The sequence below is a fragment of the Mus caroli genome, chromosome 13 (assembly GCF_900094665.2).
Source record: "Mus caroli chromosome 13, CAROLI_EIJ_v1.1, whole genome shotgun sequence".
Classification (NCBI taxonomy): Eukaryota; Metazoa; Chordata; class Mammalia; order Rodentia; family Muridae; genus Mus; species Mus caroli.
Window position 1 is genome coordinate 62735634 of NC_034582.1, and position 19785 is coordinate 62755418.

Below are 19785 nucleotides of genomic sequence, written 5' to 3' on the forward strand. Positions count from 1 at the left end.
ACATATGATATAATTTGTGGAGAAGGTATAAGAGTAGGAAAAGGTTTTGGACGTGGTTTACACTTGTGTGGTTTCTCTTTGGTATGAGCTCTCATGTGTACAGGAAGTTATTGGCTGGTACAAAAGTCCTTGGAACATGTGTAGGATTTCTCTTGACAATGAATTGTTCCATGTCCCTTCAGTTGGGAGACACAGGCAAACATTTTGCCACACTCTTCAGAGTTGTGGTGTTGCTCTCCAGTAGGAACTATTTCATGCTGATAGCAGTCAATGGAAAAGATTTTCCATTGATCACATTTCTATGGTTTCTCTTGACATTGTACTCTATTATGTTTCTTCAGTTGTGGAATAAAATATTTTGTTACATTCTTCACACTAGTAAGATTTCACTCTAGTATGACTTAGCTTGTGCTGAAACGGGGAAGTATTAGAAGACAAGGCTTTCCCCACATTGTTCACACATCTATGGTTCCTCTCCAGAATGTACAAACTTGTGTTTCTTAATGGTAGACCGTGTAGAAAAAGCTTTGCCACATTCCCCACCCTTGAAGGGCCTGTCTTCACAATGAATTGTTTGATGTCGTCTAAGGGCTGAAGAAAATGAAAAACATTTCCCACACTCTTCACACGTGGTTTCTCTTCAGTGTGAACTGCTTTGTGTCGCCTAAGAAACCAGTGATAAAGAAAAGCTTTGTGACAGTCTTCACATTTGTAGGGTTTCTCTTCAGTATGAAATTTTTGATGTTTCTGAAGGCGTGCAGAGCAAGAAAATCTTTTGCCATATTATACCCACTCATGGGGTGTTGTGGATAGTCCAGGGGCTAATTATATTTGATGTTAATTCTGTTCTTTTGTGAGTGGTTGTAAACTAGGCTTGAGTCAGTACTCAAGTGATTTCCTGTAAACCTTCTTCCCACCTTAATTTGTAAAATAAAGGAGAACTGATGATTGGGCAGATAAAGGGGAAGGTGGACCAGAAGGTGGGAGGGAGAAGACAGAGAAAATGGAAGAGGGAGAGGATGTGGAGGAGGAGGAAGAAGAAGAAAAGCAGAGCAGAAGCACATGGCCTGGAGAAACCCCAAGTCCTAAGGGGGTCTCATAAGCTGTGGAAGATGGTAGTGTAAAGGTAGATCTGCCCAGTCTAGGTGCACAGCATGTATTCATATTAACTCTGTTGTGTTTTCATTGCTGGAGCATATCTGGGAGAAGATTTACCACCGCAACAATGGGGAATGTCTTGAGAATGGATTATTTGATGTCTTTTAAGGGATTTAAAAGAGGAAAACCGGTTACTTCCCACACTTGTAGGGTTTCTCTTCAGTATGAACTGTCTTGTGTCTGCTAAGAACTGTGTGAGAACAAAAGGCTTTATGACATTCTTCACACTTGGATAATTTCTCTCCAGTGTGAGTTATTTGATTCTTCTGAAGATATGGAGAACAGGATAACGTATGGTCACATTCCTTAGATTTGTAAGGATTATCTTCAAAATGAATTGTTTTCTGTCCTCTAAGTTTGGAAGAAAAGGAAAACCATTTGCCACAGGCTTTCCACATGAAGGGTTTGTCTTCAGAGTGAATTGTTTGATGTCTTCTAAGGTATGAAGATAAGGAAAAACTTTTGCCAAATTCTTCACACTTGTAGGGTTTAACTCCAGTATGAATTGTTTGATGTTCCTGAAGCTTTGGAGACTGGGAAAACCCTTTGCCACATTCTTCGCACTTGTAGGGATACTCTCCAGAATGCCTTCTGTAATGTTCCCTAAGATATGAAAGACAGCAAAAGGGTTTGCCACACTCTAGACACCTGCACCTTCCCCCTCCCCTCCCAAATCAATTCCTTTATGTTGGTTAAGGACTAAAGCAGAGGAAAATGATTTTCCACATTCTTCACACTTGTAGGATTTTTCATCAGTATGATATTTCTGGTGTATTAAAAGTGATGAGAGGGGCTGGTGAGATGGCTCAGTGGGTAAGAGCACCCAACTGCTCTTCCGAAGGTTCAGAGTTCAAATCCCAGCAACCACATGGTGGCTCACAACCATCTGTAATGAGATCTGACTCCCTCTTCTGGAGTGTCTGAAGACAGCTACAGTGTACTTACATATAATAAATTTAAAAAAAAGTGATGAGAGACTACTAAGGCTTTTATGATATTCTTTACACATGTAGGGTTTCTCTCCAATACAACATGTCTGGCATATAGAACGTGTTGACTGAGAACTAAGGGCTTTACCACATTCTTCATAGTTGTAGGATTTCTCTCCTGTTTGAATTCTCTGGCATTGAAAACTTAAGAAATTTGTGATCAATGGCTTCGCTCAGATAGATAAACTCATTGCCTGTTGTTACTGTTGAGCAAAAGTTAAGATATGAATAAAAGCTAAGAAATGTTCGTCATACTTACAATGTTTATCTTTGAAACAGAGACCTTTACTCCCACATTTAGCCATAAATGAAAAATCTACAGTATATTTCAATAGTTGTAGGCTCTGAACATAAGTCAAAAAATATAGTAGGTGATGTAAGTTATCCTTCTAATAGAATAACTGCAGAACCAAATAGAACATAGACATGTCATGTTTTTCAAAGTTAAATATCTGTGTAAGTTGTAAGGTCATTTTATTAACGAGCCCATTAAACAATATGAATATGATCTAGCTGGACATCCATGAAGGCATAAAACAGTGTAGCCTGGAGAGAGAAAGTTAACTGTGATTGTGTGAGATTGGGCCATCATCAAAACAAAAACAAAATTTATTGTACACTTATATCCTTATAACAAAATATGTGATGGGGAAAATTACAAGATATTCATAAAGCAATTTGATGAGATGAATTTCACTAACATGAGCATGTTATGTAAATGTGTTAGAAAAGAATGTTATGGAACTTTCTAGGAAAGAAACTCATGTGTGAAATTACTGTCTCCCAATGGTTTCACACACACCTTGGGTGTTTACAAATGTGTGCAATTTTCTGAGGCATTGAAATAGTGCCTGTTACTGAACAGCCCAATGGGACTTTGCTTTGCCTGACTGTTGCCCCAGCTGATGAATCCTACCGAGAAAATGTTCTCACACGGTGCACCTGCAGCTCTGGAAGAGCTAATGTCTTGCAACATTAAACAAATTGAATGGATGGAACTGAAACTGCCTTGCCTCTCATATGAAGTAATTGTTCCTGAGGTTATAAACTTTTATTCACGTTTTTAAAACCAATGATTAAAGATGTTTATCTAATCACTTATGTCTTTGCTAATTCTTTTAAACTGTAGCCTTCTGGAGAAAATAAGTCAGGACAAGAACTGTGGTGATAATTAATTGTACACTTTTCACTCTTAGAGTTGTTTAAGACATCAACATTACTATTTTCTCCTCTGATTGTATTCTTTATGATAAAACAAGTTACTTAATGTAGAAAATCTGTAGGCCTCATTTAGATTTAATAAAGGCACACTATAAAGCAGTTGTTCTTAACCTGTGGGTGATGACAAAGGAATCTTTCACAGGCATGTTTATAGTTATGTAGTAGCAATGAAAACAATTTTGTGGTTAAGGTCACTACAACATGAGGAACTGTATTAAAGGCTTGTAGCATGACAAAGGTTGAGAACCACTGCTGTAAAGGAATCAAGGCAATGAATCTTTGAGGATGGAATTTTTAACAAAGATAAATTACTTTCATTTATTATATCAGAATACTATGAGAGTCACTAATTTAGTGTAAGCTGTTACAACAAAGGTAATTAATATAGTCATATTATCACCGATAACCTATCCTCACTGTGACAAGAACTGTGATTATATTCATGGTAAGTATAAAAGTAATTCATTTATAGAGACAATATTGGAGGGAGAAGCAAATTTACACCTTCCATTTGACTGTGCTTTGTACATGCCAAAGTTAAGCATAAGACAGGTATCTCAAACACACTGAAGTTCAATTTAAATATTGCTTAATATCGAATAACATTCAAAATCAGACATACTGAAAAAAAAAATATATCGAAACTGAATTCTTGAGTTAAAGGGGTTAAAGCTACACACTCTATCTGCATGGAGGACACTGCTAGGATCCAGTTGCATACTTACCCTCTGATGGAACACAGACTTATCAGAGTGTGGCATGTTAGACTCATCATTGTAGCCTTCTCAGCTTTGAGTCAGCCTTTCCCAGCCTTGAAAAGGCTGAGCAGTTTTCCCATCCTTGAGCAGGCTAAGCAGACCTTGAACATTTGCCATGACAGGTCTTATTAACCTTGACAAAGACATCTGTCTTGGCTGCAGTTGCAGGTTCCCATGGGAACTTTGATTTTTTTGGCTGCCTGCGCTGACCCTGATGCTACAACATACTCCATCTGAGGAAGGGGATGGGTTTTGTGGATTTTTTTCCTTTATATATCCAAAGCTTATTATTAAACTTTGAGCCTTGATCAGGACCTTTGTCTTGGCTTCATTCTTCTCTCCCCCTTATCTTATTTCCAGCCCCACTTTCAGGTAAACCTAGTTTGCCCGTGGCTGCTGGACGGCTACACATCACAGGAATAGGAAGCTTGGGGAATAGGACTTGCCAGCATCTGCTGCTCCTGTCTCCCTCTGACCTGTAAGCCAAACCAGGCTTTCCTTATCTGTAGGAGAGATGAATTACTCCTCAAGTCTCTCAATATAGGAGGATAGATTCTCTCATGCTAGGGAGGATAACACCCTAAATCTCTCAAGCAGTGGAGACACCCACTATAATCACTTTGTACTCAATGCCTACTGAACAAATCTGGAAGCCAGTGGCCCTATACACACAAGAAGGAAGTCTAAAAAAAAATCAGCAGGAGACCTTTAGAGGGGAACACGTGTTCCCTTCTTCCTTTTGGACTCATGTTAAATGTAGACATGCTTCCTACAGGTCTAGTGACTAGACTCTGCAACAAAGCATTTTACTAGCTCTAACATAACTGGAAGTATCATGTTTATATTCATAATATTACAAAATGTTATGAATAAGTTTTTTTATTTCTTAAATTTAAATTGTAGGGCTTATATCTATAGCAGAAGCCCCCTACTTTGGCAAAGGCCATGCTGGTACCCAGAAACTAAGATAAAGCCATGCCTGCAGGCCAGAAACACTCCTTAGAGCCCACACAGCTTTGCCCAAACAACTCACATTCCCCTCATCACCATATCCCAGCCCATAAAACTAGAAGAATCAGAGGACAACTGGAACTCGGAACCCAGGAAAAACCTCAGACCCCCCAGATACAAAGTGAGCACCCCGAGCCCAAAGGCCATGCCAGCACCCAAAAGGCTAGAGATCACCCAGGCTTTCAAAACCACATTGGAGGCACCATAGTGAACCAGTAGACTCACCTGTCACCATAAATACAGGCCACCTAGGCCAGAAGACCAGAGAGGAAATAGATACTATATATATAAAAAAAAAAGCCCATTAGGTAAGACAAATGCAGAAATCAAGACCAAAACTCATAACTATGCCAAACCCAGATGGCTAGAGGCCAGTGTAGGAAAAAACAACAACCTAGGCAATATGTCACCACCAGAGATCAGCTATCTTACTATAGCAAGCCCTGAATATTCCAACACTGCTGAAGCACAAACAAAAGATGTTAAATCCAACTATATGAAGATAATAGAGGTCCTTAAAGAGGAAATGAATAAATCCCTTAAAGAAATTCATGAAAACTCAAAAAATTGAAGGTAATCAATACATCTCTTAAAGAAAGCCAATATAATTAAATAAATAAATATACAAAGGAGTAAAGGAAATGAGTGAAACTGTTCCAAGACCTGAAAACAAAAATGGAAGAAATAAAGAAAACACAAACTGAAGGAATCCTGAAGGCAGGAGAGCTAAAGCATGCTAACAGGAACTACTTTGATAAGCATCACCAGCAGAATATAAGAGAGAATCTCAGATGTAGAAGAAATTGATAAAGATGTCAAAGAAAATGTTCCTAAAGAATTCCTGACAAGCCGGGATTAGTGGTACCCGCCTTTAATCCCAGCACTCCAGAGGCAGAGGCAGGAGGATTTCTGAGTTCGAGGCCAGCCTGGTCTACAAAGTGAGTTCCAGGACAGCCAGGGATATACAAAGAAACCCTGTCTCAAAAAAAACAAAAAAGAAAGAAAGAAAGAAAGAAAGAAATAAAGAAAGAAAGAAAGAAAGAAAGAAAAAAAGAAAAAAAGAAAAAAAGAAAGACAGAAAGAATTCCTGGTACAAAACGTGGAGAAAATATGGGACACCATGAAAAGATCAAGCCTAAGAAAGATAGGAATAGAAAAAAAAGGAGAAGAGTGCCAGCACACAGACCTAGAAAATATTTCTAACAACATCATAGAAGAAAATGTTCCAAACTTAAAGAAGGAGATGTCTTTAAAGGTACAAGAAGCTTACAGAACAACAAATAGATTGGCCCAGAGAAGAAAGTCCCTATGCCAGATAATAATCAAAACACTAAGCATACTGAACAAGGAAAGAATATTAAAAGCTGCAAGGGAACAAAGCCAAGTAACATATACAGGGAGACCTACTAGAATTACACCTGACTTCTGAACAGAGGCTCTAAACCCAGAAGGGCATGAACAGACAGATGTCTGGCAGACTCTAAGGAACCATGGATGCCATCCAAGCCTACCACAGAGGTAGAAAACAAGATATTCCATGTCAAGGTCAGATTTAACCAATATTTATCCACAGATACACCCTGCAGAAGGCACTAGAAGCTAAACTCCAATCCAAGAAGGATAAATACATGCATAAAACGTCTCCCAATTCAAAACATCTTCAGGGTGGAAAGGTCTTTCTAGGTCAGCCTGCTCTTCACCTGTCAGACCAGCTTTGCGTGGTATCTCCCTGTGTCTTGCATTATAATGTATACTCAACAAAATGAGGAATTTTGCATACTCGTTCAGAATAAGTAGAGCTCACCAGAGAGCAAATACAAGCATAGACATTTATACAATTATAGATGTCTGAGGGACATCTTTGCATTAGAGCAGAAGAAATGAAAAGTAATACTTAGAAACAATGTCTACCACAACATAATGTCAATGTTCACGGTAGATGCTGGCTTTCTGTTGTATCTTTGGATGTCTCATCTATCCACTGATTCCCTCATTTCTACACACCTGGAGGCACGGTGCCTGCTCTTTGTTGTTTCACACCTGAAGACCCTTGCTTTTGCTCCAAACATGTTACCAAGTATGGCTTAGTGATGGCAAGACCTGTTTGTTAAAAAGAAGAACAACGCTGAGTGTTCTCCTGGAAATAGGCTCTACTAGTACAATGCTGATAAGGAAAGAGATGTTGGAATAAAAGAAATCATAAAAAAATTAATTCATTACATAATTGAATTGTGAAATATATAAATAACCTTTCTAAGATTCCCACTAGAAGGGAGGAAACATACAGACCTACAAACACAGAGAGAAAAGCAAGATGTTTCTAAGCTATACAGGAATCTCCCCAATATTTCCTTAAAAGGAAGGATATAATAGAACGAAATATCAATAGGAAGCTACACATTGATGGTGAAAAAGAGTTCAGTATGGATGCTATTCTTGTCCAGGAAATCAAGGTTGCTCCAACTCTCCAGTATCACGTCCCTGTACAGATCTGACTGAGCAGGTTTTAGGGTTTTCCTCTCTTCTGGAGAGAAATCTAGAGCCACATCCCTGAATGACAGCATTTCTTGAAATAAAAACCAGTGAATGATTCCACACTGTTAATTAATTAAAACCGTTAATAGTAAAATAAATACCAATAGACTTCAATGTCAGGGGACAGTCTCAAGCTCACAAACACCGGTCTGAAGTGAAAAGTAGCAATACATGAATGAAACCACCAATAAGACAGGATGAGGAGCCGACAATGTGTCAATCACAGGACCCTGAGCAGCTCAGAGCACCTCAATATCATTTTTAATGTTTACGCCATAGTATAATGACCAAGCCAGCTCAGTCAGTCAACAAGTTCTCCAGCACAGGAGTGAGGATTAAAAAGAAAAAAGACAATTAGACAACATTGTAGCATGACCCCAGACAATTCTGAGGCTGAGGCAGATTTATCTTCTCCTGAAAGACCCACAACATGAGGACTCCCCCACGTTCTGACTCAGGAGAGGCGAACACCCCAAAATCACCCACAAGAAACGATCTTGCTGCAACTGCAAGAGGATTTTTTATTCGAGAGCGTTCTCGGGCCCATGGTCATACACCACGCAGGGGTAGAGGACCATGGCGCCCCGAGTAGCTGAGTAAGGGGGTATTTAAAGGAAGAAACCACAACTCATGGAGGTGGGGAGGGCGTTGTTGGAAAATACCAAAAATACCAGTTAAGAGTCACAAGGAAGTACAAAGTCACAAGTGTCAGGTTATCTCTCAAGACAGTTTCTAAGAGCCCCTAACAATCTAAGAGCCCCTAAAGATAGCACATTTGCATTGTAGGTTCCAGTAATGGTCAGGGTGCCATTCTTTGAATGAACACTCTTTGAACCCAGGAAGTGGGTGGGTGGAGGAAGGAATGTCACTATCTGTTTTATGACCAGCACCTGGAGCACTAAGCCACAAAAGCCACACTCCCAAGCCTGGGCCCAAAAGCCTCGAATTTTGTTACTTCTTCACTCCCAATCTGCTTTTATACCATTTTAATTACATGCAAGTAATATAGTCAGAGGGAAGTTGTCAGGAGCTTATCTTTTAGTAATTGAGAGCAGGTGCCCAGCACAAAATAAAGTTTCCTTACAGAGGACAGAGAGCAGAAACAGAAGTCAGATTGCTTTTGACATTCAGGATTCACAGGCTGAGGTGGTGGTACTCACCTTTAATCCCAGCTCACTGTAAGCAAATTCAGGCACCTCTGAGTTCCTGGCTGCCTTGTTTACACAGTGAGTCCCAGGCCTGCCAGGGCTACACAGTGAAACCCTGTCTCAAAACAAAACAAAACAAAACAAAACAAAAACAAACAGAAATATCCAGATTCATCACAGATGTTTGTGAATCAAGCCTTTCCACATGATGTTTGTTAAGTTTACAAGTTGTTTCTCATCAACAAGTTGATATTTATCTTCAATCTATGTATTGTAAAAATGTTACTAAAGCTTGAAAAGCAATGAAGTCCTATGCCTGTAGTGACTTCGGAGGCAGAGACAGGAGAAACTCTAGTTCTAGAAGAGCCAGAGGCATGTAGTGGGACTGACCCAAAAAAGAGGAGGAGAGAGGGAAATAACATGTCCGCAGTTTTGCTTATAATGCCAGCAGCAGTAACCAAATGTGGGGATGAGCCTTATCTGTTTAAGATTAACTTGGAAACCCCCTTGGGTGACCTTCCTTATGCTTCCAGCTACTCTGGAGGTAATCGCAGAAGGTTCCTCAGTACAAATCAGGTAGGGGAAACCTTGAAGGCTGTTTCTAAATCAAAAGTGGAAAAACAGACAGAGGGCTTCTTCAGGGACAAAGCACTAGCCTAGAAAGAAGGAGGCTTTGGCTTAATATCCAGTACTGCACATGCATAAGGGAGCCTTGTTCTCCTGTATTGACACCCTGTGAATAGCTGTCAGTGTACTGAGTTACCAAGATGATAAGAGAAAGAGACACTGCAAGATGTGATTGAAAGATCCCTGTTTCTGGGGAGACCCTCGCTCAAGTCCTGGGATGAGCCGATGCCCTAATAACTCGAGAGAAACCGTTCTTGATGCAATATCGCATGAGGTTTATGCAAATATTATCAGCATACTGAGACCAAGCTCGTAACCCACACAGGGGCAGAGGGGATCAACCCCCAGCAATTGCAGTCGAGGGTTTTTAAAGAATGAATTGTAAAGTGAGGGAAGGATAGGATAAACATCGTAAAAAAACAAAACAAAACAAAAAACAGGGATGGTGAATTACAGCTCATCTCTCCCAGAAAGTGAGGGGAGAATTAGATAACAGACACTGGGGAAGTTGTGTAAAACATTCTTGATCCCTTTACACAAAAGGTCAAATGCCTGGGTGGGTCACCCAGCAGTCACCTTTCTTTCAAGGTGAGGGGAAAAGAACAAAGAACCCCATGCTGGGCTTCATTTCTAGGGGCCAAAGAAACACATCATGAGTTGGGGGGTCTTACAGTGATAAGCTTTAGAAAAAGCAGCAGAGGAATCAGCTTGTGACTGTCTAGGAGTTTTGCAGAATTCTATTGATTGTTACACAAAGGGCCTTTTAGCAAGTCTATTCTGGCATATCAAAACCTCTTATCTGATCTAGGAGTTGTCTGAGGGAACCATTAGGTAACCAAAAAGTCTTGATAAGAATGCCAGTTTTGGCCGGGCGTGGTGGCGCACGCCTTTAATCCCAGCACTTGGGAGGCAGATGCAGGAGGATTTCTGAGTTCGAGGCCAGCCTGGTCTACAAAGTGAGCTCCAGGACAGCCAGGGCTATACAGAGAAATCCTGTCTCGAAAAACCAAAAAGAAAAAAAAAAAAAAAAGAATGCCAGTTTTGGTGCTGGCTTTGGCAACACATATACTAAAAGTTGAATGATTTTAGCACGGCCCCTAGAAAAGATGATACCTCAATTTGTGAAGTGTTCCATAACTGTAAACCCACACACCTATGGACACTTGATCTTTGACAAAGAAGCCAAAACCATACAGTGGGAAAAAAGAAAGCATCATCAACAAATGGGTGCTGGTCTAACTGGATGTCTACAAGTAGAAGAAAGAAAATAGGTCTGTATTTATTACCTTGCTACAAAACCACCACATAAAACCAGATACACTTTATCTAATAAAAGAGAAATTGGGAAATAGCCTGGAGCACACTGACACAGTGGAAAACTTCCTGAACTTAAATAAGATCAACAATTGACAAACAAATGACAAAACCCCATGAAGAGGAATGGGGTGAAGAACTCTGGGAGAGATGACAGGAAGTGGGGGAAACATTTGGGATGTAAATGAAGAAAACATTTCATCTAAAGAAAGAAGAAGAAGAAGATGATGATGATTGCAGGTTTACCAGGACTGTTTTATGTTTGAGGTCATGCTAAGCTTCTGAAATTCTCAAGGAAGAATGTGGAGGTTTGGGGCCCGCAGTTGGCATTACAATGCACAGCAAAAAACAAAACAAAACAAAACGAAAAAACAAACAAACAAACAAAAAACAAAACAAAAGCCTCCATAAAAGAACAACACCATGAATCTTATATAACCACCAATTATTCACAGGCGATCACTACAAGGCCTAAGAGCCATCACTCTGGAGTGAATGCCCTGTGCAATGGCTCTTCTAAAAATCAACTACAAGCTGTAGACAGATCAGAAGCCACTGCAGGAAATAGTTCTCATGTGAATATTGGAATCCATAGAGTGTAGGAAGTTGGTCAATAGACAGAGATTACTTAAATTATTGAACAAAGTTAAAGTCCTGCTTCCTGTTGTTTACTAGTAAGAATCTCCCAGAATCCATCCCATTAGCTTATTTAAGACTGTTAGTTTTTCTGAGAGTTCTACCAGAATTGCTGCAACATTTCCCTGGGTTTTCACAACTCAGGAGAATATTAATCATCAGGCATTCCCTGAGCTCATGCTTACCTTGCTCTCCCAGGAGTAAGGATCCACAGTTCCTGGGATCACACTGATGTGTATACTAGCCCACCATCCATTATTGGAGTTCCCTATGCAGAGGTTTGATTTATCTGGTGCAACTAGCTTTGGCTTCTCTGGTGCTTAAATTATTGCTATGGGACAATATTTTGAAAGTCAAAAGTATCTTCCTTGAACTTCTCTCAGTTCACCCAAGTTAGGATATAAAAATAATTTTTCCTCATCAATTCTTTATATATATAAAGTGCATTGGTAACACTCAGTCCCTATAACATCACATACCTGGCATCTGAGACCCTGAATAAAATGAATTAGCCTACAAAGAATTTGCCAACCCCAAACTCCATCTCTGTGGCTTTATTCATATATTCATAGGACCTGGTTGTTCAATGTTATGTGACCCCACAGGGACTGTTAGAGGGACCCTGTACATCACAGAAATTGCACCAGAAGCACTTCTCTGTAAGAATGCTGAAAAGTTCACTTTTGACCTACATGTTGCACCTCATAGCCTACAAAATCTGGACACTGTGGCCACTGCTGTCAAGTCCTGTTCCCATGTTGGCATAATGTCAGGACCCACTGCAAAGTTTCCATTGTCTCTGGGTGCTGACCCAGGAGATCCAGGTGTTTCAAATGAAATTGCACTTCCATAAGACAGACTTTCCACGGACTTGCTCTTGGCTCAGGGCACATTTCATGGCTCAGTACAGAGTTCCACAATGCCCTTTATTGGAGCGAATCTCTCCTCTTACAATTACAGCAGATTTAACAGTTTCTGTAACTTTAAAGTCACTTTGGTTTAGAATGAGAATGGCATCCTATAGCTTCATACAAGTGAATGTTTGGGCCCCAGTTGGTAGAAACTGTTCAGGAAGGATTAGTAGGTGTGGTCTGGTCACATGAGGTATGTCAATGGGGATGGACTTTGAGTTTACAGAATGCCATGACATTCCCAGTTAGCCTTTTGTGCCTCAATTGTAGGTCAAGGTGTAAGCTGTCTGCTCCTGCTCAGGACCTGGCCTGCTGCCACACTCTCTGCAGCTGACTGTTCAGCTCTTTAACCAGAAGTAGGAAAGAAAAACTCTTCATGGGTTGTCTCATGGCAATTAAAAAGACACTCTGTTCTGTGATTGTTTTCCAATGTAGAAGAAAAAGAAAGACTGTCTACTCACATCAGAGCTGGTTCTAGTGGAAGACAAAACTTCACCCAAGCCCCTATGTTCATGAAACAGTGAGTTAGTATTGGGATTGCTGACAGGCGTGTGATTGAGGGATGAGTCAGGAACAGGGGGGACTCAAACAGCAGCTTAAGCGCAGGATCACTACTAAAGATCTGACTGGTGTTGGGTAAGAAATCAGGAGCGCTTCATGACTGCAACTCACTGAATGAATGCAGGAAGTTCCTCTAATAAGGGAGTCTCCCCACTTACAGTCCTATTTATATAACCTTCAGCACGGAGGGTCTCATAGATCTTGTAAATGTCTCCTCTATGAATACCCAAGGCTTAGCACATGCTAATTTCCCTAAGGATGAGGAGGCTGCTTTTCAGGAGTTGTGAAAAGATAACTAATTTTTAGGTTCCAACTCCATCATGGATTTTGGATTTGTTGGTGCATTTAATACAGACAGTCTTAAATCCAATATGAATTACTCAGATTAAGTTCTGAATATCCATATTAAGTGTACAGAAGCTCACTGGGTGTGTACTCTTCAGGTTTTGCTAATTTTGGTGTGTGATCTTACTTTATGTTTTCAACACTGTACACACTAGGGTTTGAAATTTAAAAAGAGAGAAGTGAGCAATGACAACAGAGAGTGAGTTTCTGCAACAATCTTCACCTTATGCTGGTCCTTTGACAAGCTTCCCTCAGAGTATAGCTCTGAAAAATTACTCTCTTTTAGAACATATGTCCATAGAGGTCATTTCCATTTGTAATGACATCTGCTTCCGTTACTCAGAAATACACACACACACACACACACACACACACACACACACACATCAAGAATTATAAATTAAAATATAAAATAATTTCATTGTTATGGACAAGGAAGGGATTTAAGCCTGAATCTGAGACACTTTCTCCAAGATCTAAAGGTTTAGTCATTTCTCTGTTTTCTTTATTGTGCACATGACATTTACAAGCTGTTTTCTAAAAAAAGAAAAAGAAAAAACCCAAAAAACCAGAAAAACCAAAAAAATCAACTATGTGATATGTTGTGTTTAATTTTTTTATACACCAAATAACTCAATTGTTTGTTTGTTTGTTTGTTTTTTCGAGACAGGGTTTCTCTGTCTAGCCCTGGCTGTCCTGGAACTCACTTTGTAGACCAGGCTGGCCTCGAACTCAGAAATCTGCCTGCCTCTGCCTCCCAAGTGCTGGGATTAAAGGCGTGGGCCACCATCGCCCGGCCAAATAACTCAATTGTTAAACTATTTTACTAACGTTAATAATTGTAGATAACCAGTAACCAAAGCAGTTGTGATCAGTATGCACACCGGACAAAGTGGGATAGGAGAGTCCACTGCTCATCTTTCTCGTTTTACTCATGACAAAGCCAAGTGGGAGATGCTAAGTGAGTCTGGCTGTGTGTCATCTCTGCATGATGCCTTCCCAGGAAGATGCTGTCTCTCTGTAAACTCTATGGCAGTCAGAGTCATGTGATGTAATCACTGCTAAAACAGATCAACTTTGGTTATGTGCAAAATCAACTGTTTTGAAATTGGTATTTGTTGTGGGAGAACACATGTGCAGCGCATGTTTTCACGGAGTCTCCTCAATCCTCCATCTATTACTTCTTACCCTTAAAAGTATTTTATCCTCTACTTCATGGGCTTTTCTTAATGTCATCTAGTGCTTGTTCTACGTGTAGGGATTTAGGACAATCGACTGGACCTAGATGCCTCTCAGACCGACTGTCTCCCACAGGAGCTATCCATTGCCAATAGTTGCTCCACTCAGGGTGTAGCATAACAAGGCCTTCATGTATGTATGCATGCTTTATGAGTTGTTTTATTTTCTGCACATGTCCACGTACTTATTAACCACTGTGAGTTCATGAAGGCAATGGCAGTGACATTTCTGGCCAATGCTGTTTCACTGTAGACATCACTACACCTGCCTCTGACCATCTTGTTCCGTCTTCTCCCTCATAAATCCCTGAGTTTTGTCATTAGGGGTGTGACATAGGTGTTCCAACAAGGTCAGTGTGTCCCTACAATTTGACCAGTTGTGAGTTTGTGTATTATTGCACCTCTATCACACAATTCATATTTTCTGGCAGATTTTAAGAGGTACCTAAATTTCTGGGTAGAAAAGAAAAAAAGAAAATAAACTGAAAGAACTTGGGTTCATCTAATTACTATGCCCACTTATCAGAATTTTCTCCAGGACTTATCACCTCCCCAGGCACAGTTCATCCCCTCATTGACACCACCTGTTATTAGTTACAGCTTGTGAGCTTAGCTTCAAATCTAATTAGAAGATGATTGGTTATTCCAATATCAGTTGATTATTGCACCAGAAAGTACATCTTCCTTATATTCCCATGGTTCACAGCTGAAGAAGAATGTTTACTATGTTACACTCATGAGAGGATACATAGATAGCTCCAGACCTATGAAAGCAGCCATTACAGAGGAATACCCTATGTTAGCAGCACTGGATTTTATAGCCACAGTTCACAAAGTGAAAATTCTGTCTTTACTTCATTACTGGCAAATGAAAGTACCCATAGGAGAAAATTTGAGGTAATGTTGGGTATATGTATCAAGAATAAAGGAAGAACTGCATACATACAAGTTTTCATAGTCGTCAACCAGGCATAGCCTCACAAACCAAGCAAACACCAATCTTACAGACAAAGATAGTTTATTGAGCATACGCCCAAGGACTGACTGACCAGGGCCATGGTCCAGATTTGGGAATAGAACAATGACATAGAGTTTAGATCTTACAGGATTTTTAAGCCCAAATCTACAAACATCTGTGCCAAGTTATTTTACCTTTAGGAATTAGGGATGGGGGTTTCCTTAGGAACATGTCTTTGTTGTGCACTTATCCTGCTCCCATTGGTTGAAGTATTCCACTGTGTCAGGGACTTACTTGGTCTAACATTCATGTCTTAACTTGGCAACCAGGATGTCAGTTACCCACATGCATGTCTCTTTCTGCCAAGTAAGATGTCAGTTCCCCGGGAGGTCTTGGGAACTTAAACGTTACTCATGTATAATTCAAAATAGTATTATAAAGTTTTTATATCTCACACATAGGGGTCTATCCCAGGAGCAGCTTATACCACAACAACCTATACAGAGGTACAGGAAGTGCTGTTGGATGGTTGGTTCAGGTCCAAGTTTATTGCGGGTAACTACACAAAAAGTTCTACTGACTTCTATAGTGATTGGTTTCCAAGAGCAGAGAATATAACAGAATATTTAATCAATCTTCACATTAGAAAATTTCCTAATAGCAGCAGAAACATGTGATAAAGTTTCCTTATAATGCCAGGTAACTGTCACCTAGGCTTTAACATTTCACCTAGGCCATAACGTTCCCTCTAGGCTTTAATATTTTACCTAGGTCCCAACAATAATCAAATGTATCATCTATGCTCAGTGAGTGCATTTGGCTTTGGTCCTTATCACAGTATGTGACATTTGCTTTGGTCCTATTACAGTATGTGAATTTGTTGCTATGAAAATGATGATGATACACATACACACACACTCACACACTACTTTCTTAATTAAAGCAGATAAGAGATTCTCTGTTCTGGAACCAAACATGACTGACAACCTGTTCTTTCAGCACTTCCTGGGGATACAAACATTAATTCTCATTCACCTCAAGCTGGCAGGCACCAATGCAGATCATTTCACCAAAGTCCATCTTGGTGAGAAATGTGAGTTTATGGAACTTCTTACAAAACCCATAAGAGACATTATTACAGGCGCTTGGGTGACCCTGCTGGGAAAAACAACAGTAGCTATACCATGGCCCAGTACTCAGATTCAGGCAACCTAAACAACAATGTAACAGCATGGTAACAATTTCATGGTGTACTGATAGTCACAGAAGAAAGAAATTTATCAAAGTACATTCCAAACCCACTGCTTTATAGAGTGGTGGAAAGATTACATCAAAGTAACATCTCTACTGTCCTCTAATCACATTCTTAGCATTTTCCTGGTGGATATTACCTACTTAACATTTCAAAATAATTAACTTGGTGGGTACACAGCAGTAAGATCCTGCAAAGAGACACTGTTCACACTTGTATGGTTTTTCTACAGTATGAATATTTTGGAATGTAAGCTCTAACTCTTCAAATTTTGATGTTTCTCTCCAATATGAACCATTTTATGCTGAATCAGATAATAGTCAATGGAAAAGGATTTTTTTCCCACATTGATCACATTTCTATGGTTTCTGTTGCCATTGAAAATTTTTAATGTTTTTTCAGTTGTAAATTAAGAGTAAAATATTTTGGTATATTCTTCAAACTAGGAAAATTTCACTCCAGTATGACTTAGCTTGTGCTCAAATAGGGAAGTATTACAAAAGATAAGGCTTTCCGACATTGGTCACATTTGTATGGTTCCTCTCAAAATGAACAAATTTGTGTTTCTTAAGAGTAGACAGCAGGGATGGTGAGATAGCTCAGCAGGTAAGAGCACCCGACTGCTCTGCCGAAGGTCCGGAGTTCAAATCCCAGCAACCACATGGTGGCTTACAACCATCTGTAACGAGATCTGACTCCCTCTTCTGGAGTGTCTGAAGACAGCTACAGTGTACTTACATATAATAAATAATAAATAAATCTTAAAAAAAAAAGAACTTATAAAAAAAGAGTAGATAGCATACAAGGAGCTTTAAACATTCCCCACACTTGTAGAGACTGACTTCATAATGAATTATTTGATGTCTTTTAAGGATTGAAGAAAAGAACAGACATTTCCCATACTCTTCACACTTCTATGGTTTCTCTCTGTGAACTTCCTCGAGTCTCCTAAGAAATGAATGATAAAGAAAGGCTTTGTGACAGTCTTCATATGTGTATGATTTCTCCAGTATGAACTTCTAGATGTTCCTGTGGGTGGGAAGAACTAGAAAATCTTTTGCCACATTATACACACTCATGGGAAATGTCTATGGAATGGATTTGATGTCTTTTCAGGGATGTAAAGGAAGAAAAACATTTTCCACACTTTTCACACGTGTAGGGTTTCTCTCTAGTGTGAACTGCTCTGTGTCTCCTAAGAAACGAGTGATAAAGAAAGGCTTTGTCACATTCCTCACATTTGTATGGCTTCTCTTCCGTGTGAATTTTCTGATGTTCCTGAAGGCGGGAAGAACTAGAAAACCTTTTGCCACATTCTACACACTCATGGGGAGTATCTTCAGAATGGATGATTTGATGTCTTTTAAGGGACGTAAAAGAGGAAAAACATTTCCCACACTCTTCACACTTGTAAGGTTTAACTCCAGTATGAATTGTTTGATGTTCCTGAAGCTTTGAGGAACGGGAAAACCCTTTTCCACATTCTTCGCACTTGTAGGGATATTCTCCAGAATGCCTTCTGTAATGTTCCCTNAGGTATGAACGATAGCAAAAGGATTTGCCACACTCTTCACACTTGTACCTTTTCTCTATNGAATCAATTCCCTTATGCTGGTTAAGAAAGAAAGCAGAGGAAAATACTTTCCCACATTCTTCACACTTGTCAAGTTTCTCTCCAGAATGAATTCTTTGATGCTGCTTCAGCATTGCAGGATAGTAAAATGAATTTCCACACTCTTCACACTTGTAGGGTTTCTCTCCAGTATGAACTGCCTGGTGCTTCCTAAGATATGAGTGATGAAGAAAGGCTTTGTCGCACTCTTCACATTTGTATGGTTTCTCTCCAGTATGAATTTTTTGATGATGCTGAAGATCTGAGGAACGGAAAAACCCTTTGCCACATTTTTCACACTTGTAGGTTTTCTCATCAGTATGATATTTCTGGTGTATTAAAAGTGATGAGCGACTGCTAAGTGTTTTATGACATTCTTTACATTTGTAGGGTTTGTCTCCACTATAACGTCTCTGGAGTACAGAAAGTGTTGCCTGAGAACTAAGGGCCTTACCACAGTCTTCAAAGTAGTAGGGTTCCTCTCCTGTATGAATTCTCTGGCATTGCATACTTAGAGAGTTGTGATCAATGGCCTCATTGTGATTGTTAAATTCATTGCCTGTTGTTCCTGTTGAGCAAGAGTTCACATATGAACAAAATGTGAGAAATATTCATCATACTTAGAATCCTTATCTTTAGAATAGTGACCTTTACTTATACATATTTAACCATAACTGCAAATCTAGAGTATATTTCAATAGTTGTAGGCACTGAACATAAGTCAAAAAATGTAGTAGGTGAACTAATCTATTCTTCTACTGGAATAGCTGCAGAAGTAAATAGAACATAGACATAATGTCATAGTTTTCAAAGTTAAATAGCTAAGTAAGTTGTTAGATCATTTTAGTAACAGCATTAAGCCAGAAAATGTCACCTCAATGACGCTGGTCTCTTCTTAANCACCGCTAATTTATTATCTCCAGCTAACCAGCATCGATAATGCAAAGAGCATGGCAGCATCCAGGCAGGCATGGTGCAGGAGGAGCTGAGAGTTCTATGTCTTCATCCAAAGGCTGCTCGTGTAAGATTGACTTCCAGGCATCTAGAGTGAGGATCTTATGCCCACACCCACAGTGATACACCTACTCCAACAAGGCCACACCTCCAAATGGCACCACTCCCTGGTCTAAGAATATACAAACTATCACAGTCCAATCACACACAATCACAATTGGCTTTCTCTTTCCAGGTTACACTACTCTATACCTTCATGGTTTCCAGGTGTATCATATTTGAATTGTTACCTTTTTAAAGACTTGCCTGTCTTATAAAAAAGTGTGGTGTCTGTTCACAGCAGTAAAACCCTAACTAAGACAGAAATTGGTAGCAGCATAGTAGAGTATTCCTGTGACAACCAGACCATGTTTTGGGGAGGACTGTGGAACTTTGAGCTAGAAGATCTATTTGGTGTTAAGAGCTCTGTCAGATGTGTAGGAGCTTGGAAGATAATGTTGAGAACAATGTAGAAGATGGAGGCCTGGCTTGTGAAATTTCAGAGGGAAAATTAAAGA

The 19785-nt window shown here is 39.7% G+C and overlaps 1 protein-coding gene and 1 pseudogene across 1 annotated transcript in view; both read right to left on the reverse strand.

The window, feature by feature from the left end:
• Positions 1 to 1144: 1144 nt before the first annotated feature.
• Positions 1145 to 16490, reverse strand: LOC110307699 (annotated as a pseudogene).
• Positions 16491 to 17379: 889 nt separating this feature from the next.
• Positions 17380 to 19785, reverse strand: part of LOC110308541 (zinc finger protein 58-like) — a 9352-nt gene continuing 6946 nt past the window's right edge. Inside the window, exon 4 of the mRNA XM_021180978.2 lies at positions 17380 to 18842. Within this exon, the coding sequence (XP_021036637.2) occupies positions 17728 to 18842 (1115 nt within the window). The 3' untranslated portion in view covers positions 17380 to 17727. The remainder of the gene's footprint in view (positions 18843 to 19785) is intronic.